The sequence below is a fragment of the Erpetoichthys calabaricus genome, chromosome 15 (assembly GCF_900747795.2).
Source record: "Erpetoichthys calabaricus chromosome 15, fErpCal1.3, whole genome shotgun sequence".
In the NCBI taxonomy this organism is placed as follows: domain Eukaryota; kingdom Metazoa; phylum Chordata; class Cladistia; order Polypteriformes; family Polypteridae; genus Erpetoichthys; species Erpetoichthys calabaricus.
The window spans coordinates 68,189,039-68,215,694 of record NC_041408.2 but is presented as its reverse complement, the minus strand read 5'-3'; the positions used below and the strand labels follow the sequence as shown (position 1 = coordinate 68,215,694).

Below are 26,656 nucleotides of genomic sequence, written 5' to 3'. Positions count from 1 at the left end.
TTTTGCAAAGGTAAAATCTTTCTGTAAAACCAGATTAAGCAAGAAATCTGCAGCAGAGACATGGAATGCAGTATAGAGTATACCCTGCAGTGCATGACCAACTGTATACATGGGACAAACACCTAAAACACTCACATACAAATTCAACCCGTACACACGTTTAACTGGGACACGGTGAAAGTAAAATTCAGGGCTAATACTAACAGTGCCAGAGAGCTGGCTGAATCATGGCTGTCAAATGAAAACGCTATTAACAGACACTTGGACATGAATCCAACATAAGCAAGCTTAAAAAGATGAACATCCAAATAATAAAAAAGACTTTATAACCAACACCCTCCAAACCCCACCTTATTGATCCACCCTCCCCTTATATCCCCAACCCTTAATTTTCTATATATTGTCTTTGCCTTTGATTCTATCCATCCATCCAGTATCCAACCCGCTATATCCTAACTACAGGGTCACGGGGGTCTGCTGGAGCCAATCCCAGCCAACACAGGGCACAAGGCAAGAAACAAACCCCAGACAGGGTGCCAGCCCACTGCAGGGCACACACATACACACACACACACACACACACCCCAAGCACACACTAAGCACAATTTAAGTTCGCCAATGCACCTAACCTGCATGTCTTTGGACTGTGGGAGGAAACCGGAGCACCGGAGGAAACCCACGCAGACACGGGGAGAACATGCAAATTCTAGGGTCTCCTAACTGCGAGGCAGCAGCGCTACCCACTGCGCCACCGTGCCGCCCACGCCTTTGATTCCTGTTTATCTAATCATTTTCCTCTGATGAGGACACCTGGTAGGTTGTCAAAAGCTTAGGAATAAAAAAGTATTTTAAGATATGTAATTCATTTTTTCCCCTTTCTGGATTACTAGCTACAAATATGCAAACCACATCAAAGATATTTGCTTTCATATATATCTTTATATATAATCTTCATTTGGATCTTGATCTTTGTTTGTCCGCGAATTCACTGCCTTGTGTGGTGTTCCTGCTGTTTTCAGTAGAGGGCAGTAGTGATGGAGGAGGAGAGGAAGTGACGGGGAGGATCGTTGGATGAGGCTGGAGTGTGGTGATTAAAGAGGATTGAACTAAAGGAGACTACATGCTGTTTGTACTGGCTGAATACACAACACCTTGGTTGTTACTTTTGTTTACAAACACTGTCGATAGCACTCTTTGTGTTTAGATCTGGCGTCGACACCGTGCTTTGTGTTTAGATCTGGCATCGACACCTGCTTCGTTGTCGAGACTGTGGTTTTTTCTGTTTCTATCGACCGTCGTTGGCAGCACTTCGTCCAAATCGAATGTTCAACCCACTTCTTGGAGTCGGCAGTCAGAGTATATAAGTCGGGCACACTTCTGTGATTTTCCATCAGTCGGCGTTTGGAGTTCAAGAAAGAAGCATTGGTTCTTCCTTACTCTTTGGATTGCCACAAAGCAACCTGCGAGACTGGAGAAAGGTTGAGAAGAGATCATGAGAGGAAACGACAGCGTCATGAAAACGAGATGGACTGTGAACGGAGAGAAGCAGAAATGCTCCTCCACCACCACATAATTACTATTCGGACAGTGATTCCGAGTAGGCCGTTCCTATCGAATCAATGTCCAAAGGTTTTGTTTTGTAATTTTGTTTCCCTTATAAAAAATCATAATGCTGTGCGACGAAGGGCCCAGTTCACGACTGGCAGCCGCGTTTAAACAGGGAGCCCTTCACAGACAACTTTAACACACGCAACGTAGTTGGGCACACATGGCTAGTATACAGTGGTGTGAAAAACTATTTGCCCCCTTCCTGATTTCTTATTCTTTTGCATGTTTGTCACACAAAATGTTTCTGATCATCAAACACATTTAACCATTAGTCAAATATAACACAAGTAAACACAAAATGCAGTTTGTAAATGGTGATTTTTATTATTTAGGGAGAAAAAAAAATGTAAACCTACATGGCCTTGTGTGAAAAAGTAATTGCCCCCTGAACCTAATAACTGGTTGGGCCACCCTTAGCAGCAATAACTGCAATCAAGCGTTTGCAATAACTTGCAATGAGTCTTTTACAGCGCTCTGGAGGAATTTTGGCCCACTCATCTTTGCAAAATTGTTGTAATTCAGCTTTATTTGAGGGTTTTCTAGCATGAACCGCCTTTTTAAGGTCATGCCATAGCATCTCAATTGGATTCAGGTCAGGACTTTGACTAGGCCACTCCAAAGTCTTCATTTTGTTTTTCTTCAGCCATTCAGAGGTGGATTTGCTGGTGTGTTTTGGGTCATTGTCCTGTTGCAGCACCCAAGATCGCTTCAGCTTGAGTTGACGAACAGATGGCCGGACATTCTCCTTCAGGATTTTTTGGTAGACAGTAGAATTCATGGTTCCATCTATCACAGCAAGCCTTCCAGGTCCTGAAGCAGCAAAACAACCCCAGACCATCACACTACCACCACCATATTTTACTGTTGGTATGATGTTCTTTTTCTGAAATGCTGTGTTCCTTTTACGCCAGATGTAACGGGACATTTGCCTTCCAAAAAGTTCAACTTTTGACTCATCAGTCCACAAGGTATTTTCCCAAAAGTCTTGGCAATCATTGAGATGTTTCTTAGCAAAATTGAGACGAGCCCTAATGTTCTTTTTGCTTAACAGTGGTTTGCGTCTTGGAAATCTGCCATGCAGGCCGTTTTTGCCCAGTCTCTTTCTTATGGTGGAGTCGTGAACACTGACCTTAATTGAGGCAAGTGAGGCCTGCAGTTCTTTAGACGTTGTCCTGGGGTCTTTTGTGACCTCTCGGATGAGTCGTCTCTGCGCTCTTGGGGTAATTTTGGTCAGCCGGCCACTCCTGGGAACTGTTCCATGTTTTTGCCATTTGTGGATAATGGCTCTCACTGTGGTTTGCTGGAGTCCCAAAGCTTTAGAAATGGCTTTATAACCTTTACCAGACTGATAGATCTCAATTACTTCTGCTCTCATTTGTTCCTGAATTTCTTTGGATCTTGGCATGATGTCTAGCTTTTGAGGTGCTTTTGGTCTACTTCTCTGTGTCAGGCAGCTCCTATTTAAGTGATTTCTTGATTGAAACAGGTGTGGCAGTAATCAGGCCTGGGGGTGGCTACGGAAATTGAACTCAGGTGTGATACACCACAGTTAGGTTATTTTTTAACAAGGGGGCAATTACTTTTTCACACAGGGCCATGTAGGTTTGGATTTTTTTTCTCCCTAAATAATAAACACCATCATTTAAAAACTGCATTTTGTGTTTACTTGTGTTATATTTGACTAATGGTTAAATGTGTTTGATGATCAGAAACATTTTGTGTGACAAACATGCAAAAGAATAAGAAATCAGGAAGGGGGCAAATAGTTTTTCACACCACTGTATATATACTGTATATAAATATATAATCACAATAACAGTCCACAGATATCACAAATGTTTGGGGCAGCCAGCCGAATATTATGCCTTGGCTACAAAATGGTTATTTTTGTTGAGCTATGTACAGGTTGGAGTCCAAAACAGAACTGATTTGAGTTAGGTAAAATGGCGGCTTTAAAGACCGTGAATGGAAGTAACATCAGCTGGAGCGCCAGTACCAGAAGTGGTGTCTTCGGGACCGGAAGTGATGTCATCAATGGTGCCGGTACCTACTGGGATATCCTGAGGATAGTCTGGGAATGACTGAGACCAGGACCGTGTGTCACCAATGTCCAGTCCCACTCCAGTTCTGTGGTCTTCTGCGAGGTGTACTTTAATAGCTGTGCACATAAGAGAGTGTTGCCACCAGCAGCGCATGTTTGAAAATCATCTCAGATTGTTTCTATTGTGAATTTTTTAAAGGATCTGAAGTTTGTATTTTGGATAACTGACTGAATAAAGAATTCTTTGTAGTTGCATATCCTTTTTGTTTTCTGGTGTAATATTACAGTAATGAATGTGTTTAGCAAAAAATATAGTGGTATTTATATTCTCAAAACATATTCAAGTACAGTAAGGAAGTATTCCTACTTTGTTACTACACAATATAGCATAGTCAACAGCTAAAATGTATCTCTTAAATATTGAGGAGTACTCCACTACACCACCATTAGGGGTACAGCTTGGCATCAACACATTTGGTGATCTGTTCGGCAGTTCTCAGCCTTTGTATTACGTCATAATTGTTAGTTTCTTTCTCTTATTTATTCTTCAGTCTTCAATTTTGTGCAGCATTAAAGAAATATGGGGTCTTCACAACTTGGTCTCTACTCATTTAACCTCTACACTCCTTTTTGGTTTCGATATCCTTTCTCAGAAAACCTGTTTGTGTTCTGCACATCATTTGAGTAACAAGTGATGCTGACTGTGCGGATGAGATAAAGTCAAGGTTGGCCATGGGCTGGTAGTGATGGTGTAGTTGAAAAGGATAAGAAAGAACAAGTCAGTCAGCACTGCTACAAAGCTACACTTGATGAAAGCCTTGGTCTGGCTGGTAGGTCTGGACACAGAACAAAGAAGAAGAAAGACATATCCAGGCTTTCGAGAACGAACGCATCAGAAAGTTGCTGAAAATGTCATGGATGAAGATGGTGACCACTGAGCAGGTCTATAAGATGGCTAGAACAAAAAGTAAACTGCTGAGTCACATTAAAACCTGCAAGCCAAAGTACTTGGGGTATGTGTTGAGCCAACCACATAATATCATTAAAGGTAAGGTGATGACAAGTCTCATGGAAGGGCTCAGAGAGTGTGGAACACCAAGAATGGGCTGGTGTGACAACATCATGGTGTGTACTGGGACAAGCCTATAAAGCATTAGTTGGGACAGAAGGCATTTAATGGCACTGCAACCAACTGTGACATGACAGGACACTTTATTGTAATCGTCTTTCTCTAATGAATCAACAATAAACGATCCAGAAAAACAACTTTTAACTAGGATAACACTTTTTAAAAATATTCAGAACTCCTTGATAAATCCTAATTATCAATGTATGCAATTTTAAATATGTACACAGGTCTTACCTTACCCTTCATAAACTACAAATTTTGTGCCTTGATCTTGTCCTTGGTATTCCTAGCACATTTGTGAATATCCACTAATACTCCGTTCCCATTCACCTTTTTTTTTATTATTACCTGTCTCAAGACCTCCTTAAATTTTTATTCTCTCTGACTTCTATGCCCCTCCTCTCTCTCTCTCTCTCTCTCTCTCTCTCTCTCTCTCTCTCTCTCGCATTGTCAATTCAATTGCTTGGACACAGCGGCTGCTAACCAATTCCACTTGCCTCCTATTGGATGACCCCAAATTAATTACTTTAAGGAACTGGCTGTCCTCATTTTTTTAATCAGATACACTTAGTGCTACCTACATCGTATATTAGCAAGGCAGCCATTTGAGGTTTGACTCTTATTAGCTTTAACCGTCCTCAAACTTTTCCTTTCCTTGCTAGCATTTCAGACTAGGGGGGAAGGGTTTGGGGAAACTATGCAGGAACTGGCGTTTCTTATGATTGTTATGTTACTTGTAACAGCTGAGTACAAACTAGTCTTGATAAAACAAATAAAAATTTGATCACAATAAATTAAGGGATAGGAGCCTTTTGTGTTTTGTTTTCGAATTTATATCTGTTAATTTTCTGCAGTTATACACTTTTCTATTTCAATTATCCTATTTTCAATTGCAAGGCTGTCTTGGGATCGGGGAGGGGTGGAGAGACTATCCTGGCAGCATCATTAGTCAAGCTGGTGGGACCTCATTCCATCATGACACAAAGTCACGTGTAGACCCACTCACTCACACTAGACCAATTAAGAATAAATTAAAAGGTCATTAAAAAGTCAAGCTACCGTGCTGAGTTAATTTTTTTTTCCATTAATCCGTCCATCAATTTTCTCGACCAGCTTTTGTTCAGAATAGGGTCTTAGGGATCTAAAGCTCAGTCTGGCAGTTTAGAATAGCAGTCCGTTGCTAGACACAAAAGTGGACTCACTTTACTGGGCTAATTAACCAGACATGTGCTTGGGATACAGAAGGAATCAGGAGAACCTGGGGTCTTTGTGCTTTGAATACATGTCAATAAATTTGAAACTGAGCTTGATCACTTAGATAGATAGATAGATAGATAGATAGATAGATAGATAGATAGATAGATAGATAGATAGATAGATAGATAGATAGATAGATAGATACTTTATTAATCCCAAGGGGAAATTCACACACAATCCACATAAAAGAAAGTGATAGGACTGATCAATAAAAAATAAGAAAAATAAAAGGTAGAAAAAAAAAGTCGTACACAGAGCTGCTGAAAAGGCTGCCACTCTCACAATCATGAGTCAAGCTGAGTATTATGCAGAAACAACGAGAACCATCCACAAAGATGGTGACAATGTTGAAAGTTGAACCCAGCTGCTTGGAGGTGTGAGTGAACAGAGCTAATCACACATCATCGCACAGTCCTAACACTAAGAATTACATGTTAAATTTACAGAATTCATTTGCTTGACCAAACATTGAAAGCCATCTCACAAAGGTGTGTGAGGTGGGATGACTGACGATTCTAAATTAGCTCCCTTGTAAGTGTGAGACTGAGTGTGTCCTGTGATGGACTGGCATCCTGTCCAGGGTTAGTTTCTACTTTACACCAGATGGACTAGTTCGGTTTATCCAAAAACTCTGAAGTCTGTTACTTTACTTTAATCTTAGGCTAGTGTTACTCAACCCAAATGTGGACCCCAATGTAAGAAAAAACAAAATTAAATCATCCATCGCTTTAATGTTTTAGGGTGCTACAGACTGCAGATTTCAGTTCTGCACCCAATCAAAGGCGCACTGAGGAATTAAAACAACTGACATTATAAGTCCAATTCTGAAATTGCGAGCAGATGATAACCCGTCATATACTGCATGCTTCATTGAGAAAGCCACTGAACGTGAAAGTTCCTCAAATGCCCCGTAGCATCACTTACTCCAAACTCCTCCAATTCTGTGTCAGCCTCACAAGAGTCATCCCAAAAACCAGAACCAAGCAGGATTGCTAGAAGAACATACAACCCAGATTTCCTGAGGTATAGATTTACTTTTATCATGAAGCCAGATGGGTATCAGCAAGAGTGAAAGGGAAGGTCTACAGGACAGTAGTGAGACCAGCTATGTTATATGGACTGGAATCGGTGGCACTGACCAGAAATCAGGAGACAGAGCTGGAGATAGCAGAATTAAAGATGCTAAGATTTGCATTGGGCGTAATGAGGATGGATAGGATTAGAAATGAGGACATTAGAGGGTCAGCTCAGGTTGGATGGTTGGGAGACAAAGTCAGAGAGGCGAGATTGTGCTGGTTTGGACATGTGCAGAGGAGAGATACTGGGTATATTGGGAGAAGGATGCTAAGGATAGAGCTGCCAGGCATAAGGAAAACAGGAAGGTCTAAGAGAAGGTTTATGGATGTGGTGAGAGAGGACATGCAGGTGATGGGTGTAACAGAACAAGATGCAGAGGACAGAAAGATATGGAAAAAGATGATCCGCTGTGGAAACCCCTAATGGGAGCAGCCGAAAGAAGATGATAATGAAGCGTGGTGTGCAACAGCTCTGCAGGATGGTACTACCAAACAAAATCATGAAGCCTTTGCCTATTTGGACATTTGGAAACAAAGCATGCTACTAACAGAAATAAATCAAGCAACTTTTTAAAAAGAAAATCCTGAAGATTCCCAAAAGACATTCAAATATGTTTATACAACAAGCTAGAGGGCACATCTGGCTATATCTCATTGCATATCGAATTTACCAAACACAAGAAAGAGCACACAATTGCAGAAAAGCTCATCTTGTCTTCCACAGTAGATTTGTGCACCAAAGTTCTAGACGTGTCAGCCATCAGATAACTATAACACATTCCGCTTTGCACTTTCTTTACTTACCCCTAATGTCGACAAGCCCATGTTACCCATTAAAAAGACAAATGGAAGCTAAATTTGATTCAGTATTAAACACCTATGTGTTGAGTTATTTTTGGATAAGTATTGGGCATATTTCATTTATTATGTATACTATAATTAACTTTTGAATATGTATTTACTGTTATTTATTAATGTGTGCCATTCAGAGGAAAATGTTGGCTAATTTATATTAAAAATACTGCTAATAAAGGGTCATCACTGAACAAAAATAGACAAAACTGGATCCCAAGGCCAAAAAGGCCCACCACACTGGGCCACATTACATTATAAAATGTCATGATACATTTAATTATACTGTTTAGATGGCAGATAATAACTCCTGAGAGTGCTGATGTCTTTCATGTTGGTCATACATGCCAGTAAGAATTTCACCGTGCATTGCATGCACAACAATAAACTTGGACTCAGGGTATGGTGTACTAAGTCATATACTATAATAACGACCCAGAGAAAAATTCAGAAAGTTCAACGTCTATTTTAGGACATCCTCTTCCAACCGACAAACTGCCGTCCTTCACCTGGTAAAACTCCATGCTCCCTCCTACCTCTGTCAAAATGGCATTTAATCTGCGACAACATGACATCAGCATTCTGTCGCTGACCTCCACCGAAATCTCTCTCCTCCTTTCTACCTCAGACACACAAGTGAGAAAAAGTCAAGCTGGACTCTTCGGGAATGGAAGGTGGTCGCCATCAATTATTTTAACAAATCGTCCAGTTTGTATTTACTACACATCCGTCAGTCTTTATTTGAAGTTACCCGTTCCTGTTTGGGTTTACTTGGGCGAGAATACATTTCAGACGGCCAATTGCATTTTTGCCTTTTAGACTTTTTTTTTATTGAAAGCATGTTGCTGCATCATTACGCCTTACGGTGTTTTGCTTATTTAATGTTATTTGTAATCTGCACTTTAATTATCTGTTTGTTGCAAATCATAAATGATGTTAATGTCTAATATGATGATGTTTTCTCCTTTGAAGTTTAAAATATTGTTTTCCTTTTTTACAGTTGAAGTGATGTCAGGGCTAACTTTAAGATAAAGCTGGGTATCATCAGCATAACAATAGCAATCAATACTGTGCTTTTGAAATATGGACCTCAAAGAGAGCAGATATAAGGCAAATAATAAGGGGGGCAGAATCGAGCCTTGTAGTACACCTTGCGTGAGCAGAGCTAACTGGGAGAAATCATCACCTATGTTAACCAACACAGATCTACCTTTTAAGCAGGATACAAACCATTTAAGTTTACATCCTTGAATGCCGACCTAACACTCAAGCTGTTTTAACAGAACCCCATGGTCCACTATCTCAAAAGCCACATAAGCAGCAGCAATTACATAGCACAAGAACCAGAGTCCAAGGTTAATAAAATATCTTTAGTCACCTTCAACAAAACAGATTCTGTACTTTAAACTATATATGATTTGCAAAAAGCAGATTATAAAAATGCAGATCACTAATAATATTACATAAGCAAAATGCCATAAGGCATAAGGAAGCTGCAGTGTGCAAAAGTCTCATCGAAAAACATTTAAAGAGGATGAATGCGATTGGCTGTCTAAAATGTATTCCCACCTACAGTGCATCCGGAAAGTATTCACAGCGCATCACTTTTTCCACATTTTGTTATGTTACAGCCTTATTCCAAAATGGATTAAATAAATTTTTTTCCTCACAATTCTACACACAACACCCCATAATGACAATGTGAAAAAAGTTTACTTGAGATTTTTGCAAATTTATTAAAAATAAAAAAATTGAGAAAGCACATGTCCATAAGTATTCACAGCCTTTGCTTAATACTTTGTCGATGCAACTTTGGCAGCAATTCCAGCCTCAAGTCTTTTTGAATATGATGCCACAAGCTTGGCACACCTATCCTTGGCCAGTTTCGCCCATTCCTCTTTGCAGCACCTCTCAAGCTCCATCAGGTTGGATGAGAAGCGTCGGTGCACAGCCGTTTTAAGATCTCTCCAGAGATGTTCAATCAGATTCAAGTCTGGGCTCTGGCTGGGCCACTCAAGGACATTCACAGAGTTGTCCTGAAGTCACTCCTTTGATATCTTGGCTATCTGCTTAGGGTTGTTGTCCTGCTGAAAGATGAACCGTCACCCCAGTCTGAGGTGAAGAGCGCTCTGGAGCAGGTTTTCATCCAGGATGTCTCTGTACATTGCTGCAGTCATCTTTCCCTTTATCCTGACTAGTCTCTCAGTCCCTGCCGCTGAAAAACATCCCCACAGCATGATGCTGCCACCACCATGCTTCACTGTAGGGATGGTATTGGCCTGGTGATGAGTGGTGCCTGGTTTCCTCCAAACGTGATGCCTGGCATTCACACCAAAGAGTTCAATCTTTGTCTCATCAGACCAGAGAATTTTCTTTCTCATGGTCTGAGAGTCCTTCAGGTGCCTTTTGGCAAACTCCAGGTGGGCTGCCATGTGCCTTTTACTAAGGAGTGGCTTCCATCTGGCCACTCTACCATACAGGCCTGATTGGTGGATTGCTGCAGAGATGGTTGTCCTTCTGGAAGGTTCTCCTCTCTCCGCAGAGGACCTCTGGAGCTCTGACAGAGTGACCATCAGGTTCTTGGTCACCTCCCTGACTAAGGCCCTTCTCCCCCGATCGCTCAGTTTAGATGGCCGGCCAGCTCTAGTAAGAGTCCTGGTGGTTTTGAACTTCTTCCACTTACGGATGATGGAGGCCACTGTGCTCACTGGGACCTTCAAAGCAGCAGAAATTTTTCTGTATTCTTCCCCAGATATGTGCCTCGAGACAATCCTGTCTCAGAGGTCTACAGACAATTCCTTTGACTTCATGCTTGGTTTGTGCTCTGACATGAACTGTCAACTGTGGGACCTTATATAGACAGGTGTGTGCCTTTCCAAATCATGTCCAATCAACTGAATTTACCACAGGTGGACTCCAATGAAGCTGCAGAAACATCTCAAGGATGATCAGGGGAAACAAGATGCACCTGAGCTCAATTTCGAGCTTCATGGCAAAGGCTGTGAATACTTATGTACATGTGCTTTCTCAATTTTTTTATTTTTAATAAATTTGCAAAGATCTCAAATAAACTTTTTTCATGTTGTCATTATGGGGTGTTGTGTGTAGAATTCTGAGGAAAAAAATGAATTTAATCCATTTTGGAATAAGGCTGTAACATAACAAAATGTGGAAAAATTGGTGCGCTGTGAATACTTTCCGGATGCACTGTATGTACTGTAAACTCAAAGACTAATGTCATGTCATGTCATTTTCTAACCCACATACTCCAGACAACTACTGTGGGGATACTGGAGCCTATCCCATCCACCACAGGGCAGAAAGCAGGAACAATCCCTGGCCAGGACACCAGTCCATCACAGCAAAGGGGAATGCATAGCATGAAATAAAGATTGAGAAATGCTTATCTGTTTTCAAATGACTGGCCAGTAATAAAACATAGGTTGAATTAATAGCCATCACTATATGTTGTAAAACAATTGATCACTACCTCGCCTTCTTCTGAAGCATCAGCTTGCATTTTTTTCTCATTTTGGTGTCTGAGGTAGGAGGGAGGAGACAGATTTTTGGTGGTCACAGGCAGAAAGTAGAACAGCAGAATATGGACGGCGTGTTAACAGAAGTCTGATGATGTTTAAGAAGAGCAGGAGGGAGGATGGAGTTTTGCCACAGGGAGCAAGGAAGTTTTGTTCAGAGCATGGATTCGGTTTGGACAGAAGGAGGGATTGATAAAGGAGTTTTTCCAGAGGAAGGATGGCAGTTTTTCGGACGGAGGAGGATGACCTAAAATGGACACTGTACTTTCTGACTTTTTCTCTTGGCCTGTATAGTTGAATATAAAATAATGTTATGGCGCAGTGAAATTCTTACTCTCTGACCAACATTAATAACATCACAACTCTCTGGAGTCATGATCAGCTACCCAAACCGTCTAAGTTAATATAATGTGACACTTTGCAATGTAAAGTAAAACAATGTAACATTCCCCAAATCAGTTAGTCCAGCTCAGGGCTGAGGTGGTGGGGGGAGACAAAAGCAGTCCATTAGGTGTAAAATAGGAGACCGGTAGGAGGATAGTGTTCTTTTGGCCAGCAAAACGCAGATGGCATGTTGTTAGAAAACGGCATTATTTCTGAAAGAGGCAGAACAGAGGATGGAGTTTTAGAACATTAGAACAATTTAGATGAGAACAGGCCATTCTGCCTGACAAAGCTTGCCAGTCCTATCTACTTATTTTTTCCAAAAAAAACATCAAGTCTAGTTTTGAAAGTCCCTAAAGTTCTACTGTCCACCACACTACTTGGTAGCCTATTCCTGTGTCTATCGTTATTTGTGTAAAGAAAAACTTCCTCATGTTTGTGCGAAATTTACCCTTAACATGTTTCCAACAGTGTCCCCGTCTTCTTGATGAACTCATTTTAAAATAACAGTCTCAATCCACTGTACTAATTCCCTTCATAATTTTAAACACTTCAGTCATGTCACTTCTTAATTTTCTTTTGCTTACCAGAAGAAGTATGGCATTTTGTCAGAGGGAGATGGATGTCTGAAAATAGACACTGTAATAATAATTACAATTATTTCATGAGAAGAAAGAAAAAAGGAAATCGGTTATGGCATCATTCTACATATCCAGTGCCTCACTCTACCAGTTAGAAGATTTATTGAGTGACAGTCATTAATTTGCAAAGTACTTTTTATAAATTCACAAAAAGGGAAGGAGGTGGGGAGTAGATTCTCCCACCCCTTTCCATTAATGCATAGTGAAATGAATTTCAACTGCTGCTTTTATCGAGGAGACTTCAACACAAACCACAAATTTATCCAAAAGCCAGGATGTACTGCAGTTGCTGACAGCAGACCATAGCTCTTCGTAATTAGGTTCTCAGAACCACAAAAAACATTAAGGTGGCCTATATCTGTCTTGTATGGGTATAAAATATCAACACAAAAAAGAAGGGCAGCCACTATTTTGTCCATTTTACAAATGTTATGTCTCATATATTAAGAGCTTTAATTAATTTTATGTACTGTATATATATTGTATTTCATATATTTCATTTTTTACCTAGTTGACCACATCATGATTATTCAGCTGCAATGCCATGGTACACATGGCTGTACATGTGGTAATTCAGACATACTGTATATAGCCCACTGTTTTCAGATGAAAACAATCCATTTAGAAGCCATAGAACAGGAAAGTACACAAGACAAGGACATGACGGTACACTAGTCTACGCGAGGCCCGCACAATCACATTCACCTTGCTGAGTGGCCAGTCCACTTTGCTGCATTTTAAGGACATGGGGAAATGACAATGGTGAGGAATTGCTCATGGTCTCACCCCTCCCCATGTCACGTACTCACACTGAGAGATTTCCATTGAACCCAGGTTCTCAGAGTCAAAATGGATCAGTTCTCAGCTAAGCTAAAGAGAAACTCTGCACCTCCTCGGACCACACAGACTGTGGTGTTACATTACACAGAGCCAGACTCTCTGTCAGTCTTCCTCAGCTCTCGTCTGCCATTACAGCAGAACGTGCAAATTCAGTGAATTCATGTTCGGAAGCTCTCAACATATCACACACAATGTAAATTAAATGGATATAATTGTACTTCATAAAGATAGGCAGTGTGGCTGTGAAGCAGGCAGATTTCACTTTGCATGTCGTCTCATGAACGTAACACTTAAATTCATTTTCCAAGTGATCTCACAATTGTAAAACATGAAATTCACTGAAGAATTTTGGGGTTTTACGGATTTTATTGTGGGTGGAAAGTAAGGAATTTTGTTTCTTAAAGCCTCATCATAGTTCTGTGTTTGCCTGTGTTCTATTCCAGAGTTGTGGAAAGACGTACCACACCAGCACAATCAATTCTATTTATGCTTCTCGTTGACATCACCGTGGAAGAGTGCAGTACACTTTTAAAAATATAACATGCTGCATGCTTTCCATATGAAGACTCATCATTCACAATACTGCGTTTACTCCATAGAAAAACTCAGGACATGGTAAGTCGCTGCTGCCAAAACCCTTTTTCCGTGCCATTACCCAGCAACCTCCCTTTCCTAGTTCAGGATGATGAAATGATGAAATTGGAGTTTATAGAATTAAACTAGCCACTTCACACAATAATTCTGGGCAACTTTTTCTTGCACTCATAGTCAACGTGCACAGTCACAACTTTGAGCCACAAGATTCTCAAGTCAAGCAAAGTGAGTATGTCCACTCTGTGAAGGATTCACCAATCAAAACATGGCATTTGTTAGAGCCCGCCCTCTCAGCTTTGACAAGTGAAAATGACAATTTTTAAATTCAAGCCAAATTTCACGTTGAATTGAAGGACTATTACGGGGAAAATGAAATGAATAAATAAATAAATAAGCAACAAAAAAATTTGCGATGCATTTATCTATTTAGGCTTACATTTCATGCTGTTTATCTTCATTTAGTGTCACATTTCAGAGTACTTTTTTTTTTGTTGTTCTTTATTTCATCTTACACAATTTCTTGTATTAGGAATTTGTTAGTTTTCGCATACCCCTTGGGGTCAGAGCGCAGGGTCAGCCATTGTACAGCGCCCCTGGAGCAATTACAGGTTAAGGGCCTTGCTCAAGGGCCCAGAAGAGTAGGATCTCTTTTAGCAGTGACGGGGATTTGAACCGGCAACCTTCGGGATACCAGCACAGATCTTTAGCCTCAGAGCCACCACTCCGCCCCATTTATTTATTTGTTTGTCTATTTATTAATTAATTAATTAATTAATCCATCCATCCATCCATTTTCCAACCCGCTGAATCCGAACACAGGGTCACGGGGGTCTGCTGGAGCCAATCCCAGCCAACACAGGGCACAAGGCAGGAACACACAAACACCAAGCACACACTAGGGCCAATTTAGAATCGCCAATCCACCTAACCTGCATGTCTTTGGAATGTGGGAGGAAACCGGAGTGCCCGGAGGAAACCCACGTAGACACGGGGAGAACATGCAAACTCCACGCAGGGAGGACCCGGGAATCGAACCCAGGTCCCAAGGTCTCCCAACTGTGAGGCAGCAGCGCTACCCACTGCGCCACCGTGCCGCCCAATTAATTAATTAATTAATTAATTAATTTTGTTTGAAATATTCCTCCATACGCCATTGGGCTGTTTCATGCCTTGCAGCAGATGCTGCACCAAAGCCTCAGGCCCTTAAACAGTGGACTGAATTAAGCAGGTTTAATGATGATGATTAGCGGTATTGAAAGGCGTCACTTTGAAAATGTGATGCCAACCTTGGATGCACTGCAATTAAGATATTAAATAAATTAGAAATTTAAGGAATTTAATGACACTTTGAAAAATTAGTGTTTAGAAAATAATAGGTAAAGTGCCACTTCCAGTTAGCAGAAATAGCCCAAAAGTTGACAGAAATCTGTGTTTTGTACCTAATAAAGTATCTATCTATCTATCTATCTATCTATCTATCTATCTATCTATCTATCTATCTATCTAATACTTGTATGCAAAATTTGGTTGACCTAACTGAAAGCGTACTCAAGTTATCGTGTTTACATACATACAAACACAGAGACAAACACACAGACACAATTCCAAAAATTGTATTTTCAAACTCAGGTAGGTCTAAAACTTTGAGATTCATCAAAATCTCGAAATGGAATTTTTGGAGGATTCCAATACGTTCCCTATACTTTATATATGTGAAAGTCAGGGAGGTCTAGCATGTCGAGATTCATCAAAATCTCGACATTGAATTTTTGGACGATTACAATACTTTCCCTATACTTCCTATACGAGAAAGTAAAAAGGTAAATTGCAAAAATTCAACCTGCAGATAAATTAATAGTTTTATGTTGTTGCAATCCTGAGCCTGTATAACAGACTATCCATCCATCCATCCATTTTCCAACCCGCTGAATCCGAACACAGGGTCACGGGGGTCTGCTGGAGCCAATCCCAGCCAACACTGGGCACAAGGCAGGAACCAATCCTGGGCAGGGTGCCAACCCACCACAGTATAACAGACTATGTAATGGTTAATGTCCCTTTATTATATGGACCTTTTTCGTAAGTTTATATACATGCAGTATTCCAAGAATGACATTCTAGTACTTTCTCAAAAGAAATCTTGAAATGCACTGACTGAATAATTGCTCTAGAATTTGAAATATCTGGGAACAATTGTCCTCTTTATCTGATTTGCAAGTCTGTTCAGATAAAATGCATCAGCTAAATAAACATGGAATATTTTATCATTCCCATAAACTGCTGCCCACCAGAATGTACACGATATGGTCAAAAGAATGTGGACATCCCTCCAAGTTACTGACTACTGGTGCTTCATTGTGAACAGGTACATAAACTCAAGCACATAGCCATTCAAACTCCGTTAACAAACATTGGCCGTAGAATGGGATGTACCGAAGAGCTCACTGACAATATTCATGGCACTGTCATAGGATGCCATCTTTCCCACAAGTAAGTCAGTATGTGAAATTTCTGCCTAGCTCAAATGTAAGTGCTGTTATGGTGAAGTGGAAGCATGAAGGAGCACAAATAGCTCAGCCACAAAGTGCTAAACCACTCAAACTCACAGTGCAGGGTCGCCAAGTGCTGAAGCACATACTGTAGTGCACAAAAATCACCTCTCCTCTGGTGCATCACTCATCACAGAGTTATAGACTTCCTCTGGAACCAACATCAACAGAAGAACTGTGCATCGAGAGTTTCATGAAATGGGTCTCCTTGGCTGAGCAGCTGCCCACAAGCCTAAGATCGCTATGTATAATGCCAGGCGTTGGCGGGAGATGTGCAGAGCATACCACCATTGGAGCAGTGGAAAGGTGCTCTCTGTGGTGATGAATCACGCTTCACTATCTGACAATCTGATGGAGGGACCTGGGTGTTGTGGATGCCAGCTGAACTCTACTTTCTGGACTGCATAGTGCCTACTGTAAAGTTTGGTTGAGGAGGGATAAAGGTTGGGGCTGTTTATCAGAGTTTAGCCTGGGCCCCTTGGTTCCAGTAAAGGACACTACTAATTCTATAGCATACAAAGACATTTTAGGCAATTCTGTGCTTCCAACTGGGTGATAAAAGTTTGTTGAAGGTCCTTTTCTGTTAAAGCATGCATGTGCCTCTGTACACAAAGCCAGCCACAAAGACTTGGAGGAACTGGAGTGGCCTGCACAGCACACAGCCCTGACCTCAACCCTACTGAACACCTTCGGGATGAACTGGAATAATGATTATGAGCCAGGTCTTCTCATCCAACATCTGTACCTGACCTCACAAATGCTCTTTTGGCTGAAGATGGCACAGATTCCCACAATCCCACAAGCCTTCCCAGAAGATTGGAGGCACTTATAGAAGAGAGGAGGTGTCAACTCCATATTAATGCCACAGTTTTGGAATGGGATTTCCAAACGGCACACATGAGTGTAATGATCAGGTGCCCCCTCGTTTTTAGCCATATAGTGTGCATTAGAGTAGAAAAATAGAAGCAACTTTCAAGTAATGCAAAAAACAATCAGATTTTTAGATATCTATTATATTTCTTTATGGTTTTCCTCCCACGTCACAAAGGTGTGCATTAGTCTTCATGATGACTCAAACCTGAGTGAGAGGTTGTGTACATATGTGTGTGTGGATAAGTTTTGTATTTAATGGAAGTTCATCCAAATCTGCTGCACCCAATATCAGTTGCCCACAGCCGTAAACCGGATTATGCCAATATGCTTATGGATGGATGACCCATTGTACCACAAGACAATCATCCAGATCTGCCTTCTACTATCTGTCTAGCTGGGTCATTTTTAGGAATAGGCTGTCTAGGCAAGCACCCTCTAGTGGTCAGGATGCATTACTGCAGCCCCATTTACAGATTCCTATCTTCGTTTTGTGTAGAAGAATTTGTCCGGTCCGGACCGGAACACAAAAAAAATGTGCCTGCACTGTCTGCACTAAGCACAGGACAATCTGTTAGCCACAAACGGTCTTGGGCGATGCAACTCTTTTTAAACAATACAGACCTATGAACACTCGGACTCAAAGTGAATCTCTGATTATATTGTTTTATATTATTTTCGCACACTAGCGATGTTCGGTCTTAAAGTCTGCCGGCCTACACAGTCCAACAGTAACACGAACAACAACAACCATGATAATGCCAATAATAATAATCTTCAAACTGTTGCACAGAAGAGACATACACTAAATAAAATTAAAAAATCAAAACGGCAACAAATGGGTGGCACGGTAGCGCAGTGGTAGTGCTGCTGCCTCACAGTAAGGACACCTGGGTTTGCTTTCCGGGTCCTCCCGGCGTCGAATTTGCATGTTCTCCCCGTGTCTGTGTGGGTTTCCTCCCACAGTCCAAGGACATGCAGGTTAGGTGTATTGGTGATCCTAAATTATCCCTAGTGTGTACTTGGGGTGTGTGTGTGTGCCCTGCGGTGGGCTGGTGCCCTTCCCGGGATTTGTTCCTGCCTTGCATCCTGTGCTGGCTGGTATTGGCTCCAGCAGACCCCCGTGACCTTGTGTTAGGATATAGCGGGTTGGACGATGACTGACTGACTGACTAAAAATGGCCACAGACTGTAGCTCTTGAGTGAATTGCTAAAAGCTGATTAAACCCAATCTGTGATCGTATCCCAAATGAACGTACAATAAAATATGGTTTAAAACCTTAACAAACATCGGCCTCTGTTGCTCACCACCATTTGTGAGATTCACTCTGAGCATGCTAAAGCACTTATCATAACTTATAAGCCTTTTAATTTTGTTTAGAGAAATGTTAAATGCAATAAATAGAAACTACTAGTTTTCTGAACTGGCACCCTAAAGAGCGTATTTTTCTGAGACAGTCCTGTAAACAGACGTTGCTCTAACTGGACATTCTCAAGTTGTGACTTAAAAGTTCTAAACACTTTGCTGTCCCCAGTCCTGTCTCCAGATCTGAATGTACAGGTCTGGTAGTGATGATTCTTCTCAAAGCAATGGGGGTGGTGGGGTGCCATTTACAACTTCACCTAGGGCAGCAAAAAGCCTAGAACCAGCTCTGCTGTCAAGAATTTCTTTGGAGCTTTCACTAAAAATATGTGTTTAAAAAAATGGATTCATTAATGGCTTGACTAATACAAAATCCTGTCCTAGACTGTGGAGCCTATTGGTGTGCAGAATGGACCTTAAAGCTGGACCCGTCTCCACCGTTATTGTCCTTACTGACTCACTTATCAGCAAATCCATCCATCCATCCATTCTCTTCCGCTTATCCGAGGTTGGGTCGCGGGGGCAGCAGCTTGAGCAGAGATGCCCAGACTTCCCTCTCCCCAGCCACTTCTTCTAGCTCTTCCGGGAGAATCCCGAGGCATTCCCAGGCCAGCCGGGAGACATAGTCCCTCCAGCGTGTCCTGGGTCTTCCCCGGGGCCTCCTCCCGGTTGGACGTGCCTGGAACACCTCACCAGGGAGGCGTCCAGGAGGCATCCTGATCAGATGCCCGAGCCACCTCATCTGATGCTTTTGTGACCTGTAAGTCACTTTGGATGAAGTATCAGCTCTATAAATGTATTATGAATTATTCATCCGTCCACGGTCAAACCCATTAGTTAAAGGTCAGGGTCGTGCGATGATTCAGAACCAAACCAAGCAAAAATCAGACTTCAGTGTGACACAGTGTCTGCCACTTTATTACGAGACACTTTGGTACCCTCTTTTTGTACTTAACACTTAGATTTTATTAAATGCTAACATTTTTTAAATTACAAACTGTATTTGTGCTTTACTTTTTCATTCTTTGACACAAAATAGCAATATATACAGTACTTGATGATGCTGAGTCGCAGAATAAAACTGAAAGTTGGCTTCCGTCTCTCTCCTCCATTGTTTACTCTACACAGCTGCCTCCATTGTGGCGACTGTCACAAAGCCTCACACAACACAACCGGATCACAAGGTGACTCAGGCTGTGAGCCGAACACACACAGGAGTCAACACAGACAGTACAGTTAAGTCGTCAGGTGCGACAGCAATGTAGATGTGAACATTAAATGTCACACATTCACTTCCACAATGACATTTTCCAAAATGCACTGAAGACGGCTGATCTTCAGGTTAGATTGGAATGTTAAGACCCAAGGAGCTTTGCACACAAAAGACCCCAGAGAGCCTATTATTTCTTCCCAAATATTTTCTTTCAGATGGTGATTTTCTGCATCACAATAATAAAATAAAGAGAAAAAAGCTGACAGGCTCCCTCCAGGTGGGTTTATGTAGAAGTTGACTAAATGCCACCTCCTCTAATAATAACAATCAGCAAATAACGTCTTCTCTCTAATATAAGCTGCTGGTAGGAAGTGTCAGGCCACTGCTGCTGATTATGGAACGTGCCTTACAAGTGCAAGTAGCAAAACACAACCTAACACAGCGTTTCTCAACCTTTAAGTATTTGCGACCTGAGTTTTTATAACAGTTTTAATCGCACCCCCCTAACGTTTTTTTGAAAGGAGCCCACTAATACCAATTTGTTCTTTTCTAATTAATGATATATCATAGATGCATATTTTATTATACCTACTTAACTTCTATCGACATTTATCTAACTCTATATTTATTTTTCTAGTATCAGAATGTAGTTTAAGTTAATTTGTTTTGGTTTCAATAGATGTATTTTTCATATTTTCGATTCTTGTTTTCTTTTTTTTCATATCTTCGCGCCCCCCTTTTTGTTACTTCGTGCCCCCCTAGGGGGTTCCGCCCCACAGTTTGAGAACCACTGACCTAACATAAAACACAGAACAGAATAGAACACAACGGTTTGGGAGCGGCCTTATCCAGGGAGCCTGCAGCCTGTCCTGGCAGCACGGGGGAGCACCACAGAAATCATCTCTGCGCAGTGATTTGCTTAAATGCATAAAAAAAAAACAATGTCCTTTTAATGAATTGGTCACATCATTAAATATTTAGATCTGTTATGCTGAGGGGTACATTCCACAGATTTGTACATTCACGCACACACCGTCTTCCCTGAAGACTTAATACACAAAGACAGAAGATGATTCACGTAAATACACACAGGCACACTTATACAGTTTTACTTCACTTACAAAGGGCTAATATGTAACAGTGTAAACGGTTCAGTTTTGGTCATTTTTTTCAAGGTTTTACTTTTCCAAAATATAACCCCTCAGCTAAGTTAAACCGCTATTAATTGCTGACAGTATTGCTCACATTTGGCATATATTAGACTACAAAACACAGCAGCTTTGCACAAGACAGTAATTTAAGGGCATGTGACAGGTAAAATAAAAAGCAATGTTGACACCCAGGTACATTTTCCCTGCCACCTTTTCATTTATTTTTTTAACTTTAGCAAGTTGTGGTTGGGGCGGCATGGTGGTGCAGTGGGTAGCGCTGCTGCCTCGCAGTTAGGAGACCCGGGTTCACTACATGGAATTAGCATGTTCTCCCCGTGTCTGCGTGGGTTTCCTCCCACAGTCCAAAGACACATGCAGGTTAGGTACATTGGCGATTCTAACTTGTCCCTAGTGCATGGTGGGTGTGTTTGTGTGAGTGCCCTGCGGTGGGCTGGTGCCCTGCCCGGGGTTTGTTTCCTGCCTTACACCCTGTGTTGGCTGGCATTGGCTCCAGCAGACCCCCGTGACCCTGTAGTTAGGATATAGCAGGTTGGATAATGGATGGCTGGATGGAAGCTGTGGCTGAAACATATGTGAAAGATATATAAATGATTGTGAAATCCATTTTTTTGAAGTTATTTTATTTTGGCACAGTAAGGAGAACACTGGTGTTCATCCTGGGTCCTCCCTGCATGGAGTTGGCACGCTCTCTCTGTTTCAACAGTTCAAGGACATGCAGGTTAGGTGGACTGGCGTCGCTGAATTGGCCCACGTGTGTGTGTGTTTGTGTGTTTACCCTGCGACGGACTGCTGCCCTGTCCAAGGAACATTCCTGCATTGCACCCTATGGCTATGACGGACTGCTGCCCTGTAACCCTGCACAGCATCAAGCAGGTTTAGGAGTCACCTACACGTGTAATGCATTAACATTTTGACTGGTGTATACAGAGAGTTTGCCCTATGCCTTCTTATTTTTTGATACTGAACGGCACCGTACTTCTGTTTTAGGGTCTTTTTTGTATTTTTGAATATCTGATCTGTTTCATTATTTTCCACATATTGAAATGAGCTGACCTCACTTCACTGCATGTATTAATACGTTTCACATACTGTGATTAAATGAACCAGGACATTATGTTAGGTTTGCTGGGATCTTCATTATCAATTATTAATAATTAAGAAGGTCTCCAGAGCCATAAGAGGTGATTTTACTCGATTTCCGAAGATTATATTTTTCCTCTAGACTCATCATGTTAATTTTATTGTATTCAATGGCAATACATTTAAATAATGAATGTAATTTCAGCACACTCATTACAATCATAACATATGGCGGTTTAAATGTTTGCCTAAAAATAGTTGAAATACTAAATACAAACTTTAAAAATACTAATTCCAGTTTTAATGTAAATAAATTACATATATGGCTAAAACTTTCACGACTGTAGAGTAGGGGAATCTATTCCATTCAATAAAGTGTTAAAATAGCAGATATTTTTCTTTCTAACCCGCTTTGTCCTGAACAGGGTCGCCAATCCCAGCGAGCATGGGGCACAAGGCAGGAACAAAACCTGGACAGGGTGCCAGTCCATCACAGGGCAAACACACACACACTACGGCCAATTTAGTATCACCAGTTCACTTAACCTGCGTGTCTTTGGACTGTTGGAGGAAACCGCAGCACCCAGAAGAAACCCACACAGACACAAGACGAGCATGCAGACCCCACACAGAGACGATCCAGAGAGTGATCCCTGGCCTCCTTACTGCAAGGCAGCAGCACTACCACTGCGCCACCCTGTTGGAAAGGCCACTTGTACTCCAATCTGCAGATAAAAGTAACTTCTTCAGGTGGGGGCTGATTTGTTTCGAACTTAGATTTGTTAAACTTGACTTGCTTGTATGGAATGTTATTTGAATTTAATAAAATCAATAAAATGCAAAAAAAAAATAATAATAACTTCTTCAATATCTGTTTAATAGAATCACTTGAAAAAGGCTCAGGACTTGCATATTACTATTCAAATATTAAACCTGATCAAGTTCAGGGTCAGGGAAGGCCAAAGCCTACCCAAACAGCACTGAGCTCAAGGCAGGAAAAAGCCCAAGAAATGGCACCAGTGCATGGCAGTGCCCTCTCACATTTGCACACACATGCACACTGAGCCACGCTGGACTTGCTGATTAAAGTACCCTGAATGCTTCAGAGATGTGGGAGAAAACTCACAGAAAAAAAGTTTGAATACGAGAGCAAAAGAAATCTGATAAACGAGAGGAGACCATTCAGTTCCTCAGGCTTGTTTGTTTAGCTAGTAGCTATTCTGACAGCATGAAATTAAAGAATTTTGGTTTTCATAACTACCAGCGATGGACTGCAGCCCTGTCCAGGGATTGTTCCTATCCTTACGCCCCGTACTTGCTGGGTGAGTTAAGCTCCTGCTTCTTCACAACCCTGGATGAAGTGGTTTGGAAAAATATTGCATGGATGGAGGGATATTTGCATGTGTTGATATTTTTGATATTTACTAACCGCATGTTGATATTTTGCCTTCATTTAATTAGGTAATTAAACAGCAATCAGCTCAACCCATGAAACAGACATGACTTTTTAATATAGCATTAGCCCCAAACTTTAGAGTACAGGGAGCAGAAATAGCATTTAAAATGAGCAGATGAATGGCTTCATTTAACTGTTTTTGCTGTAAATACCTGTGTCAACTCACCCATTCATTTAAACTGCTGAAATGTAATGTATTGACTAAAAATGAAATGAACAATAATGCAGCCTTGAGCAGCATACTTTAATAAACGGATGACTCCAATTAACTTGGTCAGAATTAATATAGATAGATAGATAGATAGATAGATAGATAGATAGATAGATAGATAGATAGATAGATAGATAGATAGATAGACTCTAACTTTCCTATCTCATATACTGTATATATTTTTTCCAATAACTTAAAGGCAATGAGTTATGCCTTAATTTCTCTTTCGTAATTGAACGCAAGAGAGTGCACGACTCTTCTTCAGTTTTCGAAAGCTGTACTTCTCAAAGGTTGTAAGTTAAATTATTAAGACGAGACCTTAAAAGAATGTTTCATTCATCGCTTTCCATTTTTTACAACCTATAAAATGATTTAAAAAGAGACAGCAGTTGTCTGTACATTAGTCACCTAGTGTCGAATATTTTTTGCTCGGATTGAAAGAGTCAATAATTTGCACTGAAGCAGCGGGAGGTCATTCCATATATTGCGACAAACAGTTTCGAGCGTACTTTCTCTAATAAGTGGACGAACAGGGGAGTTCTTAAGTACAATTCTTGTCTGGAAATGTACAAAGTGACTATGAATGTTATGCGTATCGGAATAACTTAGGAGGATAGGTGGCATGGTCAATGAAGGGCGTCTGGAACTTACAGCTAATCGTGACTTTGCTACAAAAAGTGATAGATAGATAGATAGATAGATAGATAGATAGATAGATAGATAGATAGATAGATAGATAGATAGATAGATAGATAGATAGATAGATAGATAGATAGATAGATAGATAGATAGAAGTCAGCTACCCACAAGGTAGTTTCCATACACCCTGAACAACACCCTTTACGTCCAATGCCCGCTGCGCTGTCGCCTTCACGCACTGCTTCCAAAACAAAAGCAAACAACAAGCGAATAGGAAAATCTTTTCCTTACCTTTCTGTAGACAAGCATGTTTGGAGATTCATCCGCTACTCCGTTGCTGCTTTGCCCGTAATTATTTCCCTGCGCCATGGCCCACGTTGAACCGCGGTTAATCTTCACAATTGCTGCTGAAAGAAGAAGAATATGCTATGAAGACACAATAAATGCTCTTCAGTTCACAAAAGCAGTACAATCGTAGCGAAGAAACAGATGATGATACTTCATTAAATGCAAGAGGCATTAAGCATGTGTGCGTGTGCAGTGTGCGGTGTGATCGCGCTACACGGACAAACTAGTGACATTACTATACGAGGCTGTTATCATAAGCCGTTACTTTTAATATCTGCAGTTGTTCAAAGAACATTTTGTGGAGAATTAGCTTTATTCTTCCGCTGCACTGAACACATAACAGAGCAAAACAGCGGAACGACAGTACGGTCTGGAATGTCTTTAAAAACGAGCCATGAATTCCACTAACTTGTAAAGCGGCAGTGTAACGTTTTTGCAATTACTGCCAATTTTATTTCTCCTTACCTTAAAATGCTGTCTCTGCATTTTCCCGGTAACTAACAGTGTAGAAATTCTTTGTTCTTTACACTTATCTTGTTAATTCACACGTCAAAAGCACTACGTACAGCTACATCGCAGGAAATGACTGCAAATTCACGCGTGTGCCTGTCTGTCAGTTAGTCCGTCCGCCTGCATGTGTACTACTAGCACATATGTTTACCATCGACTCCTTTTTGAAACCTGGGAATATAAGATCGGCTCCGAAACGCCCATTCCTTCAATTAACAAACCTCAACGTTTTAAACGTGGAATATTATTTGTAACGAGCTGGTGACAATTTCCCAGAAGTAGAAGCGAGAGCCATTTCCAATTTCAGCACCACAGACAGCTACCGAGACCACTGCAGCTCGCCCTATCAATCCATTACATTCTAAAGAGAAAGCTGGGAAAAAGTCCCCGTCTCCCCCACCCCTTGTAAATAGCACATAATGCGCGTGATTTACCTTAGATACACGCGCAGCTGGTAACGCTATTCTGATTTTTTTCCTCCCAACAAATAGGCTGTGCAGTTTGTCAGCTAGCGGACGCCGGAATGTGAAAATAATTCATTGGAAACGACGAGGATTTTGCAGCAGATGCACAAACGCTCTCGCTCTTTTTCCTCCTCTCTTATCTCTCTCAACGATGCTGAGGAGAGGTAGTGCGCGGAACCCGCAGCTCCAGCGCGTGCACGCGCTTCGACCTATGACCAATCACGTGCTGGGAATCAAACGTCAAACGTCCCAGCGCCTAGGCAACAGCCGGCGCATCCTTCAGCCCTTTTTAGTTCTCCAGCACAGGTTTTCTAATTGAAGGCATGCTGAGCGCTGTTTCTCCACGTTTACTGCCGTCTCCTGGCGTTTTCCTCAAGTTGCTGCAAAGCAATGGAAAACAATGGGCGAATTAGTCAACCCCCACATTATATCTGCGTTCATCGAGGTCTTATAACAATGTTAATTTGACCCGCTTCGTCAGATTTTGGAACAGAAAAAAAGTACGCGGTAAGTGTGATTACCTGCACATCATATCAACAGGAAGGGATGCCGATGCTTAGCGCTGACATTCAGTACCATTTAGTCGTGAGATTTATTTGCAACATGTCATTAGAACCAAACAGCACAACATTTACAATTCGTACTGTGATGGAAAATGTTCTTTACAGTTGTTTCCGTAGTTTGAAAGTGATGTGGTCCACTTAAGGTTAAGCCAGTTTACTCCTTATCACTTCCAGACTATCACTTATAGAAAGATCATCACGATTATTAAGTTAGGGAGCATGGTGCGGTGGTGGCCAGGACGTTGAACTTTAAGCCACGA

The 26,656-nt window shown here is 41.3% G+C and overlaps 1 protein-coding gene across 7 annotated transcripts in view; it reads right to left on the bottom strand.

Annotated features, from left to right (window-relative positions):
• The window catches only part of LOC114665927 (regulator of G-protein signaling 7), a 541,984-nt gene extending 515,944 nt beyond the window's left edge, over positions 1–26,040 (bottom strand). For 2 of the 7 annotated variants that reach the window (XM_051919311.1, XM_028820591.2), the window contains exons 1-2: positions 25,804–26,039; positions 24,803–24,918 (exon numbers count right to left, since the gene is read on the bottom strand). In XM_051919311.1, the coding sequence (XP_051775271.1) occupies positions 24,803–24,880 (78 nt within the window). In that variant the 5' untranslated portion in view covers positions 24,881–24,918; positions 25,804–26,039. Of the gene's footprint in view, positions 1–24,802; positions 24,919–25,324; positions 25,716–25,803 lie in introns of those variants that run through there. The other 5 variants (XM_028820592.2, XM_051919314.1, XM_051919312.1 and 2 more) reach the window with 4 other exon arrangements.
• Between the last annotated feature and the right edge of the window lie 616 nt (positions 26,041–26,656).